Genomic DNA, 18,964 nt, shown 5'->3' with positions numbered 1-18,964 from the left:
AATATCTGCATGCTAGCGCAGAGAAATTGGGTATTACCCTAGCATTAAAGATCTGATAAAACAGTGACTTGAAACATTATTAGTTCTTGTAAAAAGAACAAAACACATACAACTCCTTTTACCCTCCGGATTTCAGTTTTGCTCGCTGTATGTATAAAGAGTATTCGAATCAATTATCAATTATCAGTAATATCGTCTTATTTCCAAAACCGCAAATTAAACTGCAGTTTATGTTTCTAAAGTTATGCTCATCTAGTGCCTAGCGAATTCGTAAAAAAAATTCTCCGTTATTTACTACCTTGTTTTCTATGATTTTACCTGACCTGCAATTGTATAATACATTAAACAAAACATTTGTCACAAACGGAATACTTAATAAAAATATTATTTTTGCACCAAATAAATAAAGTACTTCTACCCTGAATATTTTGAATTCCAAACGTACTTTCCTACATTTTAGAGCAAAGTATTCAAATTTATAATTGAAAATAATCGAAGCTATTTAATTCTACTTTATGCAATATTTATGGTTCAACCTGAGAAACAGCTTCTCAACGTGGTTTTGCTTATACATAGTTTTAATGTACTTCAAAATTGAAATCATCACTTCCGAAAAATATCGATGACGCCAGTCGCCAATTGTCCTACAGTTGACTTCTTGAATATTGCCAGCAATGAAATAGGTAAATAATGTATATATAATAAGCCCGATGGAAATAATATTAAAGAATTATTATGGCTGACAATATTTTAGTTATTTTTATTTTATTTGTAATTTCTAAGCTACTGTCTGTCAAAGAGAAAATATTGTATTAAAATTTCAACAAGTAGAACATTTTAAAATGCAAATTTCCAGAAAAAATTATGATATTAATATTTCACATCCACATAACATCGGGGTTTAGTGATTTTTATACATAACGTAGAACTCGATCTATCCAATATGAAATCATATTTAGTAATTTAGATGGAATGAGGGCAATTTAGAAATGACCCAACAAAGGTGGAACAAAATAGAAATTATAGTGTGATGCAAAATTTTTCGACATCCCTTTTTTTGGTTGAAATAATAAAGTATTCGTCTTTGCCGATCAGTAGATCTCAATGATGTAATGAGTAAAGAGAAGTAATTTTGAACAGAAAGGAGAAAAAAGGGTAAATACAATAAGTAATGGCGGGCTCAAAATTGTAATATTATCTATCTGAAATTCCTTTATTGCAGCATAATGGAATTTTCATACATACCGTAGTTATTTTTGCTTTGGTATGGCCAAACAGTGACTAATTATCCGCTGAGTTTGCGGTAATCCTGATTAATATTTATCCAGATAAATTTTTTTCTGACTTGAAAAACAGTTTTTCAATAATAGATTAAGAGCCCGCGGACCCCAGACCTACGTCATAGAATCAAAGTTTAAAGTTTGCCTGTGGAAAGTCCCCCATGGACATAGGAACTGCCTACTATAGAGTTTGAGGCGTAGTGGTGGTTTCGGCAGGTATCAGGTAGCAGAGGTGAATAAAATTTCTCCTTAACGATGTCATATTTTAGAAATTTTTTTTTTTATATTTTCTTAGGGGTAATGCTAGGAATCAATATTAACTAGAGGCCGCTTATTTGCACTGACTGTCTGATATTATTATTATATTTTTTTTTTATTCAAAAAAATTAAAATTGTTCCTTTGAGCCAGCAACCTTCATCAGTTGGAGACAGATATTTTTGGGAGTTCAAACACCTGTTGCCACAATTTTTGCATTTGAAAAGTTATTACTTCTAATCAGCTTACTGGCTTTTCACAAATAAATATTCATTTTCTAGAGTGAAAGTGATTCAACATTTATTCCAATGTTTTAGCTACCGTAGTGTCTTAGTTATTGTGATTTTAGTGGTGTAAAGACGAAATTTTGTTTTTTGTAATTATGATGCCCACCTGGTCTGGCAGGTGTTGCCACTGCTCAAAGTGTCTGGCGGCAACATATTCTTATAGTTACACGAGTAAAACATAAAATTTAACCTTTATACTATAATGTAGATGAGCCTATATTTTATTGGAACTTTGGGGTGGCTGGCGAGGGGTTGCCAGTATGGTTACTGGTTGGTAACTTAATATTTGATTTCTGATATTACCCTTAAGAAAATATAAAAAATGTATACTATGACGTCGTTAAGTAGGAGTTTTACTCAACTTTGTTACATGTTACCTGTCGAAGCCAATACGACTCAAACTCTATAGTACGCAGTTGCTCCTATGTCCATGAGGACTTTCAACAGACAAACTTTCAACTTTTATACTATGACGTAAGTCTGGGGTCCCCGGGATCTTAAACTATAAAGAGGGTTCTCTGCTAAATATCCTTGTGAGGGTTACTCAGTACACTGCTTTATTCGCCTGACTGCTTCCAACATCCGATGTCTCTGTCTACCGGTGATAACTTTTCAACGATGCGATCATTTTTTTCGGTAAATTAAACATTTTCGCTATAACTGAGGTAATTTGGTAAATTTGGTATAGGTCCTCTATCTAATTTTTGTGAGTTCTCTAAAATACATACATAAGCACAGAAAACATAAATTTTACTCTAATTACCATTACCAATATAATACGTTCAAAATTGTGATAAAAATGGTAATGTCGAAAAATTTAGCAACGAAAAATTAGAAAATGCGGTAACTAACCAGCTAATTGTTTTTAAAATGAAATTCGTTATTAAAAAATGTCCTTACTACTAATGCCATCTACATTGCCCTAGAAGTAACCAAAAAATTTGGTTTTTTATGAGAAAATTAACAGAAATTTATGTGTCGAAAACTTTTGAACATCTCTTTAAATAGACCTGTCTAAGTTATGGAACACTGAGTGCGTCCATAACTTGAGCATGCATCTGATTCTGAACTATTTATTTGAAAATTCCATAAAATTATCAAAGTTACACTGGAAAAAGGAATTGTACTCATTCAGGATACGCTATGTTAAAATTAATCTCATTTCAAAACTGCAATTGTTGATTATTATATTTTTAAAGTGACTGATAACCTCCATGGACACAAAAATGTAAATAGAAACTAAAATAATTTAAAGAAAAACCAGCGTTTTTCACCTTTCCTTAGTTTATGTGATTTGTCCAAAAAATTCGCACTAATTTGTTTACAGCCTAGCGGTCCAAAATAAATCAGTTTAGAAGTTAAAATATAAAATAACAAAAAAAAACCCACGTAGTTTACTTTTTGGATTTGCATTTTTTTCTTAACACTCTATATTCACAGGTTCTAGCAGGCAAAGTTAACATTTTTCGAAATTATTTTTAAACTGAATGGAAATGAAACAACGAGAGAGAAAATTGCCAATGCCTCTAAAATGAAGAAAGAACGACACAAACATGTTCATTAATTGAGGAGTGTAGATTTTTGGGGAAGTTTGGACGCTCCGTAATAATTTCCCATCATAGCAATTAACTCTGGATTGTGAGAATAAGTGCCTTTATTAGAAGAAGGATGATAATGTCCATCGAAGCCCCCATGCCGTCCGTCTCATGTCCTTTGTCGATTAAGCATTCTATTGGTGCCCACCAAGAAGTTAAAAATAAAATGGATCGTGTCGAGTCATAAGCCTCGGAAAAATGCTAAGGCGTTCATCTCAATTGACGCGGCAGGATGGGTCCCGGTCTTGTCGGGAAATGGGCAAGGGTTTTTGACACATGTGCGGTATCGGGACGTAAGTAAATAAGTCTGAGCGAATCAAATAATTGTCTGCATGCTAAATATTGGCACCCTCACATGAAAGACCGTGGAACTCGCAAGAGCCCTTCGGAAAAGTCGCATTGATATTTGTGCTCTACAAGAAACCCGCTGGCCTGATGCCAGAAGTTGTGACGTAGAACGTGAACGCGGTAAAAATGGCTATAAACTTCTCTATTTTGGTAACCCATACACTCAATATGGTGTTGGCATTGTCACTTCTGAGGGTTTCCCTTATGCTATTATAGAAGTCAAACGATTAGAAGACCGGCTGACGAAGATCCCCATTCGGTCAACTTGTGATGTAGCGAGCAACTGGCGTGTTGGATGCACGCAAGTGCAAATAGCGGTGGCCACGACATTGAGAAACAGCGAAAATTGTTTTCGGTGAATTCAATTCGAGACAGAAGCGAGGAGAAGAAGGACTCTACAAATTTTCATAATAAAATTTATAATTTAACTTCGTAATTTAATAATTTAATAAAATTTTAATTACCTGGAAATTGGTGACTTCGTACAAAACAGCAGCGCTACGCTTTCTTATCGCGTTTTATCGTCGTTGGTCTCAGGAGGACTAAGCAGTTAGGAAACAAACTTTCGCCAGGCTCCAAAGAAAATTACCAGGAGTTGCAAAGTAAGCTTCGTTCATCTGAGGATTGACGCAAATTCAGCTCAATACTGTGGTAATTCTGTTAGTGGTCAATCGATAGCAACGGACAATTTGTGAAAAACGCGATTTCGGTAGAAAGTTCGGCACAATATTCCAGTGTGTATCTGGCCATGCATGCCATGAGACGTTGCATTGCATGCTTCATTGATTTGCCGTCTTACGAATCAACCTACAGATAAAACAGCCTGAGGAACGCGCTTGGAGTCACCATCATCAACGGAGATGCTTGGCTTTGGAATCAATAAAACGCTGACCAATTGCCAAATTTAGAAGAATGTCACACGGGGAGCTAAGAAAGCGAACTGTCACCCGATCGGTCCATTATAAAGGTCTTTACGACAAAGTGGACACTCGAAACGGCGAGAGAGATCTGTATTGAATTGTCGAAAACCGATACAAACGTAGACAGGATATCGAACACTTCTGTTGCGTTAATGAAAAGAACGATACTATGCTAACCAATCTTCAAACCGCGACGGATAAATGGCGAGAATATTTCGAGCACCGAAGAATTTACTTATCCTCCACTTCTAAAATCATTGCCGACATTTGGACGGATTCCGCCTGTCAGCACAACGGAAGTTGAGGAAGCAATAAAACGAATGAAATCGCAGAAAGCAACAAAATCTGACGACATCGCGTCTGAGCTCTGGAAAGCGAAAAGCTGGGACCAGCACTCTGGCCCAGTAAATCCATCAATTGGGTTATTGAGGAAAGGAAAGCACCATTTGACTGGCAGGAAAGTACCACAGTTCCTATATGGAAAAAGAAAAGTAGTCTAGTAGAATGTTGAAATTACCGTCCAATCCGGTTGCTGTTCCATACCACGAAGATTTTTGAACACATTCTTCACAAGCGTATTTTTGAAATCGTTGAAATAACCTTGAATCAAGCCGAGTTGGTGAAGAACTGCGAAAGTACTGATGTAATACACGCTGCTCGCGCATGGAGAAACACGGTGAGAAGCATCGCCCCCTTTACATTGAACTTCTGGATCTAAAGAAAGCGTTGGACCGTATGCTACACGAACTTATATCATATACTCTTCGACAACACCGAATACCAGGCGAACTTGTACAATCACTCTACCACGATCCGAAACGTAAAGTTCGTAGTGTGGCAAGTGTAAAAACAGCTTCGTGTCTCCGTTGGTGTTCATCAAGGAAGCGCTCTCTCATCACTCTTCTATGTTTCTCTTATGGACACACACCAAAAATAATTTCGAGCAACTTGTCCAAAAATGGAATGATCGCCGCAGGCAAAACGGTCTCAGGCTGAATCTGAATAAGCAATTCCAATGAAACAGGCACAATTACTGTCAGTTTCAGTGAGCTGCGTAGAACTGAGCGATTTAAATATCAATGGAGAACTGCGTTGTGAAATTGTATCACTCATTTGCGCAACCTGGATACAGTAAGGTTCCATAATTGGAGTTCTTAGTTCTTTTTTTTCGAAAAGTTACCGCAATGTCGCTCACCCTCTCACCCTCTATGGTTCTGGGTGTTGGCCAACTATAAGACAACTAACTGCATCTTGCGGTAATGGAGACGAAAATGTTGTATTTGACCAGCGGCGTGTTAAACTTTGATCACATCTGAAATGAGAATAACCGCAATCGATATGGGGTTGCACCGATCGTGGAAAAATTTCAAAGGAGGGGTCTTCGATAGTATGGTCCCGTAATTCGCGCTAACGAGAAAACTCTCGCCAAGATTGGTCCGAACATCGAAGTTGATTATAAATGACTGAAAGGCGGTCGAAACAACGGTGACTTGATATGCTAAATGGAGATTTGGCAGCCTAATTACTGCTTCCATATCAGATCTTTGGTGGAACCAAATGGCGCAACCGATCACAATGAGCCGACCGTGTTTGTGAACGGGACAAATGTCTAATAAAAAGAAGAAGAAGACCAGGTGCCCTTTTTTGTTTTCCAGCATGATTGTAGCCAGTGAATTCATGACAGCAAGAAACCCTCAATAATAAGATAAAAGGGAAATAAATTTAGGAAAAAGTAGCTGCCCCAGAGAAAGAAAACGCTTGTTGTCGATCTCGATGTACATGTTAATAAACTATCCTTACTCCATAAAGTGAAGTTGGCTTTCTCCGCGACTGTTTATTAGGCCAGCTACTATGACTTTTAGGTCGAATTTCGACAACTGTATTGTCGTCATACTGTTAGTATCACGGGTTTTTACTGTTCCGTTCGTTAGATTGGGTATTAGAGGCTAGGCTAGGTCTATAATAGGACACTTATCCGACCGATCGAATTATCGTAGAGTCCAAAGTGGTTTCTTTATAACTGAAATGACATCTAATGGAAATATAAAACAGGACGTAAAAAATAAAGGTAACCGAATTGAAGTTTGCACAAATGACTTTCAATTTGCGGCTTTTCTTCCTACCATGCAATACATCCCAGTGAGCAAACCGGAGGTTGGTTTACAATATTTGGCAAAGAAGGTATGTCACCACGAAGAGAAGAAAATTGAGAAAGATCAAATGTCGGTTATTATTACTGGTAATTGTTTAAAAAAAATATTAAAACTGGTCTCAATAAAATCCGCTCCATTAATAATTCGGAAACCAGAAGCCGGTCTTCAAGTATGAAAGGTTTTGTTTAGCATTTAATATTATTTTTATGTAAGAATATTTGGGTACACTAGAATTGAATAATCCGTAGTTCGTTATTATTGGTATGTTTATGTAAACTATAGGAGGCAACGTACGTACGGGCTCTGTCCCTACTTGACTGTTAAAATATCTAAGTATGATTTTGATATAACACTTGGGACGAGGGTCCGCTCAACTGCCTCGTAGAAGGTATCCTTCTCTGACTCTGCAGTCTCTTCTATACGGGCATGAACGTTTATATTTCTAAATTTGCCTCGGGAACGCAGAATGCATAGCCCTTGCTTCCGCGCTTATTTTTCCAATGCTGATAACAGCCGGTTTCATATTTAAGCTGACTAAGAAACCTACTCCGAGCACATGGTTTACTGGATGGTCGCTATAATATATGGAGCGGTGGCTCTTCTTCAGGAAACCGGTCCCTATAAAATGAACCTCTTGCAACGCTGTTACATCAGCCTCATGTTGGGACAGGGTACTGGCTAGCTGCTGAATAGCATTTGGTCTTTACAGGGAGCGCACGTCGCATGAGAAAATGCGATGAGGACCTTGTTTGACACCAGGTGTTCCCTGTACAACCACCATTTGTTATCGCAGTGACTATGACCATTTTTGAAGCTGGTTGATTTTTGCTATTCTCATTCTAAACACGCGGTACCCAAACTCCTAGCTTGTAACCCTTATCCTTGAATTTCATATGTTGGACGATGGTTACATGGTCGTAACCCATTATATTGGCAAGATCTCTTGTTATTAGAGGAGTATCATCATGGATTTTTGCATTCAAACAGTCTTCATCCGAATTGGGGATCGTCCGGAGTGTGACATTTCCTCTAAGTCAAAATTTCCCTCCTTGAAACGTGAGAACCATCTTCGAGCTGTTCTTCCAGCCGTAACACCTTCACCATAAGACGCGCACATGTTCTTGGCAGCTTCAGCTGCTTTTGCATTTTACTCCACAATTAAACTCGAATAAAAGAAGATGACACTCCATAGTTTTGAGGCTAGACATAGAACTGTTTTTCGAAAACTTTATCAAGTACACGAAACAGCAGTGTTTAAAGAATAAATTGACTTCACATACATATTTCTTCATTGCCGAAGAAATAGCTGTTGTCAAGGCGAGAGGCAGATCAATTAAATTTTGAATATTTTCCACATAATTATGTTAAGTATCATTTTATACGTTTGGCATATCTTCTTACTGAAACGCATTTGATATAAAGGACAGGTAAGGATGCTGAATAAATAAGCAGTTGGCTAGGGAAGACTGAAAACAGCACACGCACTTTCTTGGGGAAAGCTCCATAAACATGAATGCTTATATTCCGCCATGCGAATATTGCTCTGGATTACCATAAGTGTACATAAGTGAGGTCATGAAAAGGAGACATTGGCGCATGGTCTGATAGAAATACGAAGTTGATGCTCCAGAAGTGTTTGAAAGACAAAATATTAGATTTTAGTTTATAAGAAGAAATAATTCCATCTTGATGTTTGTGATGCCTTTTCCTTGAACCAAATGGTCCATATGAGCAAAGAGCAAGGGCACTCATACCATGCAATGGTTACGATGTCAATCAGTGGGAATAAGACAACGAGCCCAAATCACTACAATTGTCGCTATGTTTCGTATACATACATATGTCTATGACTTCTAAATCAGATTTGTCGACTCTACAACGACCGTACAAAGTGGTTTAATTAAACTTCCGGATGGTCACAGAAATTCCACTCCGACCCCTGACTTTGGTCCGCGCATTTTCATCAAAGCAGAGTCATCACTGCAGCAACTCAAAAGACGGAGTTTATTGCAATATTCAACTGCTCCCGAACTGATTCCCTCTTTGCTTCCGTGCAGCACCCAATTACCAAGTTGAAAGTTTGTGTGAGGTTTACTGTAATTATTCCCGGATGGACCGGATTGAATCCTTGTTCAAGGACGCCGACCCCTTCACAACATGGTGGCCGTTCGTTATTGCATTGCTTGTGGGTTTCGGCATGTCTATCAGGTAAGTAATCCGTTGACGAATTTCATTTGTAGAAGCTTTGAGGAAGGGAACGGTGATATTCGATGTAATTAATTGTGATTTGCTGCGGCAAAGTGATTTACAATGATTGACAGTAGACGTGATCAGGTGCTGCGAAGACTTTTCAGCTTGCTCCTTGAAACTAATGATGCTACATATATCCCGCAATTACTTCTATGGATAAAGCAGGAAAAAATTATTAGTGAGAAGATATGTTTGAATGTAGTTTTGTATTTGAATCGCGTCCAGTGTTTATGTTTATTAAGTATCGTGGTGCGTATCTAATGGAGCTTGGATCTGAGATGGCGTTCTTTGTATCAGATTAATATTCAATGGTCAATAAAAATCCCACAGCTCAATGTCGTAAGTTCAAATCGGTTTGACCAAGGCCTTGTATAAGGATACTGTGAGATGAAGTTCATGTTAAGGATTTGAGTGAAGGAACCAGGAGCAGGCAAAACTAATTAGTTTAAGTTTGTTCTGCGTGTTGTATGGTAGCACTTTATTTGCAAAGTTTCCAGTAAAATTGCAATTTATGTCAAGTCACATGAGGATTCGTCCCGGTCGCTGTATCACCGGGATTCCTATGTACATACAGATACATTGGCTCCAAGGAATAATCGGACGCCAATTCGCTCAACAAGTTTTATCTAATAAATTAACTACAAATGATACTTTAGCAAATCACAAGTGAATACAAATCGAATTCTGTTGGGTGAATATCGATATTTTCAAGTGCAATACGTTTTTTTTTGTATTGGAATGTGGATAACGAATGTTAGCTCCTTAATGATCCGATCATCTACCGTGAGGAGTTGCTTTGCAATTCGTACACATATATATACATATCTACAAGCGTGTTGGCTGCAAGCTTTAATACGAGTTGTTGTTGTCTGATACAGACTGAGTTATGTATGAGACAGACTCAGACATTGGTCTGTCTGGTGTCTGACACAGGCGCAGACATTTACCTGATAAAAGCACAGAAGAAGAAGAATATGTTTTTGCTTTCAAGTGCTTTCTCTTCATAAAACAATTCTTCAGGCTTGAAAGTATCTTTCTTTTAATTTCTATTTTAATTCCCATACATATGTACGTACAACATAATCAGATCATTAAGGCGCTAATATTCGCCATCCACATTCCAATTCAAAATAAATCATATTCGCACTTGGAAATATAGGTATTCACCCAACAGAATTCGTAGTCGCACTCGTAAATACGAATACTTTTGTATTCACTTTCGGACGTGAGAATACAACTCTATTTGTATGCACTTGTGTAAATACCAAATTATTCGCTTTTTCGAATACGAATATATTTGTATTCGTATTCATAGAAAATCATCGTACGAATGTATTCGTATTCGTAGTTACGAAAACAAATATGCCCAACGCTGAATTGTTGAGAAAAAGTAAATCCACTATCCAGGGCATCGTAAAACATCGTGGAGAATTTCGTCTGACTTATAAAACCTGAAAAGAGACAGCAAAGATCTTGAATGATCGAGAAAAGCAAGGCATTTTCAAGGAATTAGAGGCAAATTCTTTCAAAACTGCACAGGAATTGAATAGATACCTTTAGCATGACAGTTGGAAGAACGTGAGTAAAAACACTGTCGGAAATATTCTGCATAAAAATTATTTTCATGCCAGAATTGGGAGAAAAACGCCGTTCATAAGTCAAAAGAGTATTTACAGAAAACAGATGAACGGTAAGTAACCATTTATGAAGTGAAAATTACAAACCAGTAGCTGAAATTGATTTCGCTTAGGTTCTCTATTGTGATGAGACCAAATTCAACCTTCATCGTTCCGCTGGCGAAGAATATGTACGTCTGGCGCCAACAGTCCTCACCTGAGCTTCCAACTTGAGGAGCAGCGTGATCGGAACCGGTTACAGGTGGCGTTTTGCCCTATTTTTGTTTAATTCAGAACCCCGACAAGGGTATGAATTATTGTTCGAAAGCGCGAGATTTGTACCTAGACTGGTTTAATGATGAGTGGTTCTGAGTCTGCAGTCTACTGAAGAGCGGAGTGGTTCAAGTTGCTACTAACATTAACTAAACAAAAAGTAGCTGTACTACTGCAAACTTAATTAACATATGGTATACATAAGCATATATCTGTCTCGAGTAATTGATACGGATATATGTATAGAGAACTAAAGAGAACCACGAGAGGAAAACTAAAATGTTCCCCACCTTCATGTGAGTTCAATTCATGTGCTGATGACGTCAAACACGCCTTGGGGTACAATGAATTTACGTGGAATACCTTTGTTAGTAATAGCTGGATTGCCTTCCAACTTGTTTGAATTGTGTCTTATATTACATACCGATATCACATTTCGTGTTTCTAGAATGAACTTAAGGGCGGTTTTTTGGAAAATTTCTATGTGCTATTATTAACTTTATTTGAGTAGGTATCGGAATGGGATGTACTTTGCGGCCTATATTTTGTATCGATGCATTACTGTGATTTTTTTCAGATTCTTCGGTTGATTAGGTTCTAAGAACGTCACTCTTTTGGGACAGATATTTTGAGTACTCACCCACCTGCATTTCACTCAACATCAGAAATAAGATAACTTCCGAAAAGTACTAACTGAGCCCTTTTGCTTGATATCCTAAGCAATGTTGCTCCTCGCTTTTCCATATATGGGGAGCCCCCTTAACCTTTCTTCTTCTTTTTCTTCAGCCTTTGTCCCGTTCACAAACGGGGTCGGCTCGTCGTGATCGGCTTCGCCATTTGGCTCTATCGAATGCCTGATCTGGGTGCAATCTCGAGGCTTTCAAATCCCCATCCAGCGTATCAAGCCACCGTTGCTTAGGTCTGCCTTTTGGTCGTTTACCATCGACTTCGATGTTCAGACCAATCTTTGCAAGTGAATTCTCGTTTGCACGAATTGCGTGACCATACCATCGAAGACGCCTCTCTCGCAACTTTTCCACGATCGGTGCAACCCCATAACGATCGCGGATATCCTCATTTCGGATGTGATCTAAACGTGTGACGCCACTAGTCCAACGTGGCATCTTCGTCTCCATTACCGCGAGACGCCGTTCATTGTCTTTTATGGTCGGCCAACACTCAGAACCATAGAGAGCGACTGGACGGACAACATTGCGGTAAATTTTAGATTTGAGACGTTCGTTGATACGTCGATCACAAAGGACACCAGTTGTGGAACGCCACTTCATCCAGGTTGCGTTAATGCGTGAAGCAATTTCATAACGCAGCTTTCCATTGGCTGATAGCGTTGACCCGAGGTATTTAAATCGCTCAGTTCTGGGCAGATCACTGCCGCTGACAGTGATTGTGCCTGTTTCATGGGGATCGGTCGTCAAAAATTCAGTTTTGTTTAAATTCAATCTGAGACCGTGTTGCATGAGGCGATCATTCCATTTTTGAACAAGTTGCTCGAGATCATTTTTGCTATCAGATGCTAGGAAAACATCATCTGCATAAAGCAGTGTGTAGGGCGCTGGACGTTGGATATCCCGTGTGACGGTGTCCATAACAAGGACAAAGAGGAGGGGTGAGAGGGCACTTCCTTGATGAACTCCAACAGAGACACGAAGCGGTTTTGATACACCCGCCATACTTCGAACTTTACTTTTCGGATCGTGGTAGAGCAATTGAACCCAGCGCACGAGTTCTTCTGGCACGAAGTGCTGTCGTAAAGCATACCAGATGAGTTCGTGTGGTACACGGTCAAACGCTTTCTCCAAATCCAGAAAGGCAATGTAAAGAGGGCGATGCTTCTCACGGTGTTTCTCCATGAGTAACCGCGCAGCGTGTATTGCGTCAGTAGTTCCGCAGTTCTTGACAAATTCGGCTTGATTCACGGTTATTTCAACGATTTCGCGAATACGGTTGTCAAGAATGCGTTCAAAAATCTTCATGGTATGGGAAAGTAACCGGATCGGACGGTAATTTGAACATTCTGCTGGACTACCTTTCTTTTTCCATATTGGAACAGTGGTACTTTCTTGCCAGTCAGATGGTGTTCTTCCTTCCTGAATAACCCGGTTAAAGAATTCACTCAGCCACAGTGTTGGGTCCCAGCTCTTTGCTTTCCAGAGCTCAGATGCGATGTCGTCAGGTCCTGTTGCTTTCCCCGATTTCATTTGTTTTATTGCCTCCTCGACTTCAGTTGCGCTGACTGGTGGAACTGCTCCAAATGTCGGCAATGATTGTGGAAGTGGAGGATGAGCAAATTCTTCAGTTGAAATCTGCTCGAAGTATTCTCGCCATCTATCCGTCGCGGCTCGACGATCAGTAAGCAAAGTACCGTTCTTGTCATTAACACAACAGAAGTATTCGATATCCTGTGTGCGTTCATCACGGCTTTTAGCAAGTCGATACAGATCTCTCTCGCCATCCCGAGTGTCCAGTTTATCGTAAAGATTTTTGAAATGGTTCGCTCGGGTGACAGCGACCGCTTTCTTTGCTTCCCGGTTGGCATTCTTATAAATTTGCCAATTAGCAGGCGTTTTATCGTCGAGAAATTTGTGGTAGAGGCGTTTCTTTTCACGGACTTTCATTTCAACATCATCATTCCAAAGCCAAGTATCTCGGTTGATGTACCGCTTACCCGGCTTGGTTACCCCGAGGGTTGCAGAGGCCGCTTTGTGGATCGTGTCTTTCATTTGGTTCCATGATTCTTCCACATTCGTAATGGTTGACAATCGTATGAGTGAGACCGTTTCTTCGTTCTTCTCACCAAATCGCCACCATTTAATGCGCGGCGGGCCAGTGCGTTCCTCACGCCGTTTTATCGGTGGCTTAATTCGCAGGACAGCAATCAACGGCCGATGTTGAGGTGCGATGGTCTCATAGGGAACGACTTTGCAATCAGTGACAGTGGTAAAATGTTGACGTCTTATGAGAATATAGTCGATTTGCGTTTTATTGTTCCCACTATAAAATGTGGGAAGATGAGACAATCGTTTGATGAACCATGTATTCATAAGTACAAGGTCATGGGTGTCCGCAAAATCGATTATACGCTCGCCACCTTCGTTGCGCGTTCCGAACCCCTTTCCCCCATGGCACCTGTTACCGTCTGCCTTTTCACCCACATGACCATTAAGGTCGCCGGCAATGATTATGTAATCGTCAGCAGGCACGTGACAAGTCTTTTCATCGAGAAGTTGCCAGAAGGCATCTTTCTCGGCATCAGGTCGGCCTGTCTGTGGTGCACACGCGGTGAAGAAGTGAATAGTGCGATCAGCTGATATAATGGTGAGCTTCATCAGCCGATCATCAAATCATTCGACTTCTTTAATGGCATCACGGAAACCCACTGAGATGGCAATGCCAACACCATATTGAGTGTGTGGGTTACCAAAATAGAGAAGTTTGTAGCCATTTTTACCGCGTTCGCGTTCAATGTCGCAGCTTTTGGAACCAGACCATCGGGTTTCTTGCAGAGCGCAGATGTCAATGCACCTTTTTCGAAGGGCTCTTGGGAGTTCCTCCGTCTTTCCAGTTAGGGTACCAACATTTAGCGTGCAGAAACGTATTTGTTTTGTTCGTTGTGTGCGGACTAACTTGCTTACGTCCTGACGCCGTCCATGCGTTAAGAACCTTTGCCCATTTCTCGCGCAGGACCGGGGCCCGTCCTGCCGCGTCCACTGAGGTGGACGCCCTAGCATTTCTCCGAGGCCTGTGACTTAATCCGATCATCATGTTTGTAACGACATTCTATGCATTTTCTTGGTCGACCTGTCGCGGGGCCTGTCACCAAGAGAGATCAGGTAGGAATTAGCATGGTGGAATAACTCCAACTATACTCTATTTATCTCTTTCCCTGATCTCAGCATTTTATTTTTGTTTCTTCTTACCTGGGCTTGGGACCAGCATACTATGTTAATAGCATGGCGGAGTTCGCAAAATACCATATCGATATCTAGCCAAATTAAGTTAATAATAGTATATTACAAATTTTTAACGAAGTTAACTGGGACGCTCCTTTAAGTTTATCCTAGAGTTATAAAAATTTTCAGTAGTATAAATTGTAGTATGAAGCATGATATCGGGACGTTTAATCATTGTACTATTACTGATAATGTTACAGCAGCTTAAACTCGTTTTTTCCACTAAAGTGAGTAAATTGACATACTAAATATACATATACATTACGTGCAAATGGGGTAGCTTTGCACTTAAATGTACATAAGAAACAAACAAAACCTTTCATACCTGAAAGGCAGTGCTTCCGATTTCCAGCTTGTCGTTATATTGCCATGGTCAGGTTTTAATTTTCAACCCTATCGCATTAAGGAGAAAGGATCAATGTGTATGTGGGTGGAAGCATAGGAGGAAGAGGATAAAGAAGAAGAAAGTCCCTTTTTCAACATTGTGGAAATCGGCGGTTTTCCTGCATTGGAAGGTTTTGACCCAAAAAAGAGGTATTTCTGCAACAATAATGAGCGTATTGGTAGGGCAATCACCATCGAGTCACTTTCAGAGCTGTTAGAATTCCCGAAGAAGGCACACAAAACCGTGAAGCTGAACGTTCACGACAGGTTCGACAATATTGATCCCCATAAAGCATGAAAACTATGATTACACAATGCGCCGAATGTCCTCATTGATTTAATGATTATAGACAGAAAGCCGGATGTATGAAAATTTACATGACTCTTTGCACGAAAAAATTAAACTGGAAATGGTTGGATTATCGTCGGTGAAGCAATAGTCAGACAGTCAGAAGGCCTTCTGGAAGACAAAGGCGTGGGCAGGCTGTCACACCTGTCAAATTTTCGTCAAAAACAAACTGACTCTTGCACGGCTGAATTTTCGCATAGATGTCCAGCAAGAACCCACAAATACAGAGCAAATATTGCCAGAAGGTTGTTAGAGGGCTTAAAGTTGCGAAAAGCATGTAAAATTTCCATATTAAAACGTACTTTTTCAATTCGCATTTATATCCTTTACATATACAGGGTGTTTCAAAATTACCGGACAAACTGTTCGCCAGGAAATTTCTTATGCAACTCTAAACAAAAACTATTTTGTATTTTTTCGATTTCTTAACTCTTTAGCTGCTACATGAATTTCTAAGAAAATCGCCACTCCACTTTCCGGATGGGATCATCCTCACCCATACGGATTAAGTGACCCGCCCACCGTAACCTATTGAGCCGGATTTTATCCACAACCTGATGGTCATGATATCGCTCATAGATTTCGTCATTGTGTAGGCTACGGAATCGTCCATCCTCATGTAGGGGCCAAAAATTCTTCGGAAGATTCTTCCGTTGAATCGTGAAGTATATTATCAAAACCGATGGAATTGAAAAGCTTAGGTAGGAATTATTTGAGACCAACCATCAGTGTCTCATATTCTCCCAAACCAATTGACAGGTGAAGGGTATAACTCTTCTTTTTGCGAGATGTCCCGCTCGATTTTTTACAAAATGTAGTTTTACTAGTATGGGGTGCTTTCAGTTAGTTTCGGGGATATTACATCCTTTCTTAGTCCTTTTTGGTCCAAAAATATCGTTAATGGTGAAAGACTGTTATGGGTCGGTAGAATGTCCTGCAAAATGGTCCAATTAGAATCCACTGGAGTATTTTCTGTGAGAGCATTTGAAAGAAATTAATTATAGGGACAGCATAAGGCCTTAGAAGGAGCTTCTTCTAAAATAGCTTACTTTGCTGCAAAGATATCAACCACAATATTGTTAAAAGCAATACGTAATTTCAGTAAAAAACTCTCCTGCCGTTTAGCAATGGAGGGCGGTTACGTCGAACATTTTCATGAAAAAATCAAATAAAAGTATTTGGAATACAATGTCTTTTGATTTTCATTCATTAAATAAATTTCTTTGTTATTTTCGAAACTCAGGGTTTCTTTTTTCCATTTTTATGACTCAGATTTCCAGGCCCCCAAGTACCACCAATTATGTAATTAGATTGAAATTATGTTAAGAAAAATTTTTCGCAATGGAACGGGAGTTCACTTTTTTTTTGAAAATTAGTACATTGTATATGTTAAAATTCCAGAAAAATTGGATTAAACATCAAAAGGAATAAAAACACAACGTTTGCATTTGGAAACCTACAACTTCTACAAAACTTACTTTACTTCTAGAGTGAAGTGCCAGCTGAGATTAAACGTTTATTTCAGCATTCTAGCTATCGTAGATTTTGTGTTATTATAATTTGAGTGGTGTAAAGGCGGCGATTTTTTTAGAAATTCAAATGTGGTAGCTAAAATGTTAAGAAGTAGAAAAAAATACAAAATACTTTTTGTTTGGAGTTGCATAAGAAATCGCCTAGCATATAGTTTGTTCGGTAATTTTGAAACACCCTGTATATATGAAGGATATAAGTGCGAATTGTCAAAGTACTTTTTATTATAGGAATTTTGCGTGGCTTTTACAAGTTTAAGCCCCCTGACAGCCTTCTGGCAATATTTGCCCTGTATTTGTGAGTTTTTGCTGGACATCTATGCGAAAATTCAGCCGTGCAAGAGTCAGTTTGTTCTTGACGAAAATTTGACAGGTTTGACAGCCTGCCTACTCCTTAGTCTTCCAGTAGGTCTTCTGACTGTCCGGCTGTTGCTTTACCGGCAACAATCCAACAATTTTCAGGTCAAATTTTTCGTGCAACGAGTTATATAGATTTTTATGTAGCCGCCTCTGCATCTAAAACGCTTTTCGAAGTGCTTGCAACTAGTTTGTCAAAGATTTATCTTGAAGCCGCTTTAATATCCGGCTTAACAAGATGGAGGAGAATATCTTATAGACGGTACTTAGAAACGCCATACCTCTATAATTGCTGCATTGCGTGTTATCCCCCATATTATATATGGGACAGATAATGGCGGGGGATATCGAATTGGTGGACCTCGGCGCTAAACCGGGATGTCTGGAGTTCCTTATTAAGGCAGGCCTAGACCAGGTACCGGTTGATGCGCCGTTGATGATGATGATGATGATAATGGCGCGTTGTCAGTCGTCAGGCATTGATTCGCTGTCCCACGATTTGAGCATCAGTTGATGAATCGCTTGGTTCGATTCCGTAACTAATTCGGCTATCATTTCATCGGCTCCTGGCGACTTATGGGTTTTAAGCCGCTGAATTAGACGAATTGTTTCTTCCAAGCTTGGTGGTGCTGGTGGCAGTATTTGTTCGTCATCTTCAGTTGGCGAAACCTCGTCCAAAGTTTGGTCGTTTAGCAGTTTATCACAGCACTCAACCGGTGGCTCCAATATGGTCATTCTGTCGGAAATCAGATTTCCCTCTTTGTCTCGGCAGGATGAGTATGATGGTGTATAAGCCTTCATCCTGCTGACTTGTTGGTAAAATTTATGCGATTGCTACGGTTGCTCCCTGTACGTCTCGAGTTCACAGACTTGTTGATTCTTTCAGGATTCTTTTTCTATCTGCGAAGCTGCTTCTCCACTCGACGAAGTTGTACAGTATTGCCCGGTACGCAGCATTCTTCCATTCTCTTGCTAGCTTACATTCGTGGTCCAACCAGCTGTTCCAACTTTTTTTGCAACTGAGGTCACATATGTGCCCCGTACTAATGTTAACGTTCTTCAGGTGATTGTGAAGATCATTTGTTGATGCTTTATCTCCAGGACCTCTTTTAGCTTACTGTTGCATCCATTCTTCCCTTATAGGTGTTACGGAGGACTCTGTTATGGATGGTTTCAGTGTTCGCCCCCACCTGATTGTTAGAGGCGGTTCGATGTGGTATTCTTATTCGAAGTCGGAGAACCATTCCAAGGAGATACTGATCCAAATCTATATTGGTCCCCCCTATTTGTTCTGGCATTCACCAAGGCTGAGATGTGGCAGTACGTGGTCAACTTGTTTGAAAGTGGTCTCGGCCCAAGTATGTTTGTGGGACGCTTTACGCGCAAATCAGGTACT

The 18,964-nt window shown here is 39.6% G+C and overlaps 1 protein-coding gene across 1 annotated transcript in view; it reads left to right on the top strand.

The window, feature by feature from the left end:
* The first annotated feature begins 8,803 nt into the window (after positions 1 to 8,803).
* LOC119651610 (retinol dehydrogenase 13) overlaps positions 8,804 to 18,964 on the top strand; it is a 43,950-nt gene continuing 33,789 nt past the window's right edge. Inside the window, exon 1 of the mRNA XM_038055263.1 lies at positions 8,804 to 9,047. Within this exon, the coding sequence (XP_037911191.1) occupies positions 8,950 to 9,047 (98 nt within the window). The 5' untranslated portion in view covers positions 8,804 to 8,949. The remainder of the gene's footprint in view (positions 9,048 to 18,964) is intronic.

Source organism: Hermetia illucens, chromosome 3 (assembly GCF_905115235.1).
Source record: "Hermetia illucens chromosome 3, iHerIll2.2.curated.20191125, whole genome shotgun sequence".
Lineage (NCBI taxonomy): Eukaryota > Metazoa > Arthropoda > Insecta > Diptera > Stratiomyidae > Hermetia > Hermetia illucens.
The sequence above is the reverse complement of the archived record's forward strand: the minus strand, read 5'-3'. Positions and strand labels throughout refer to the sequence as shown.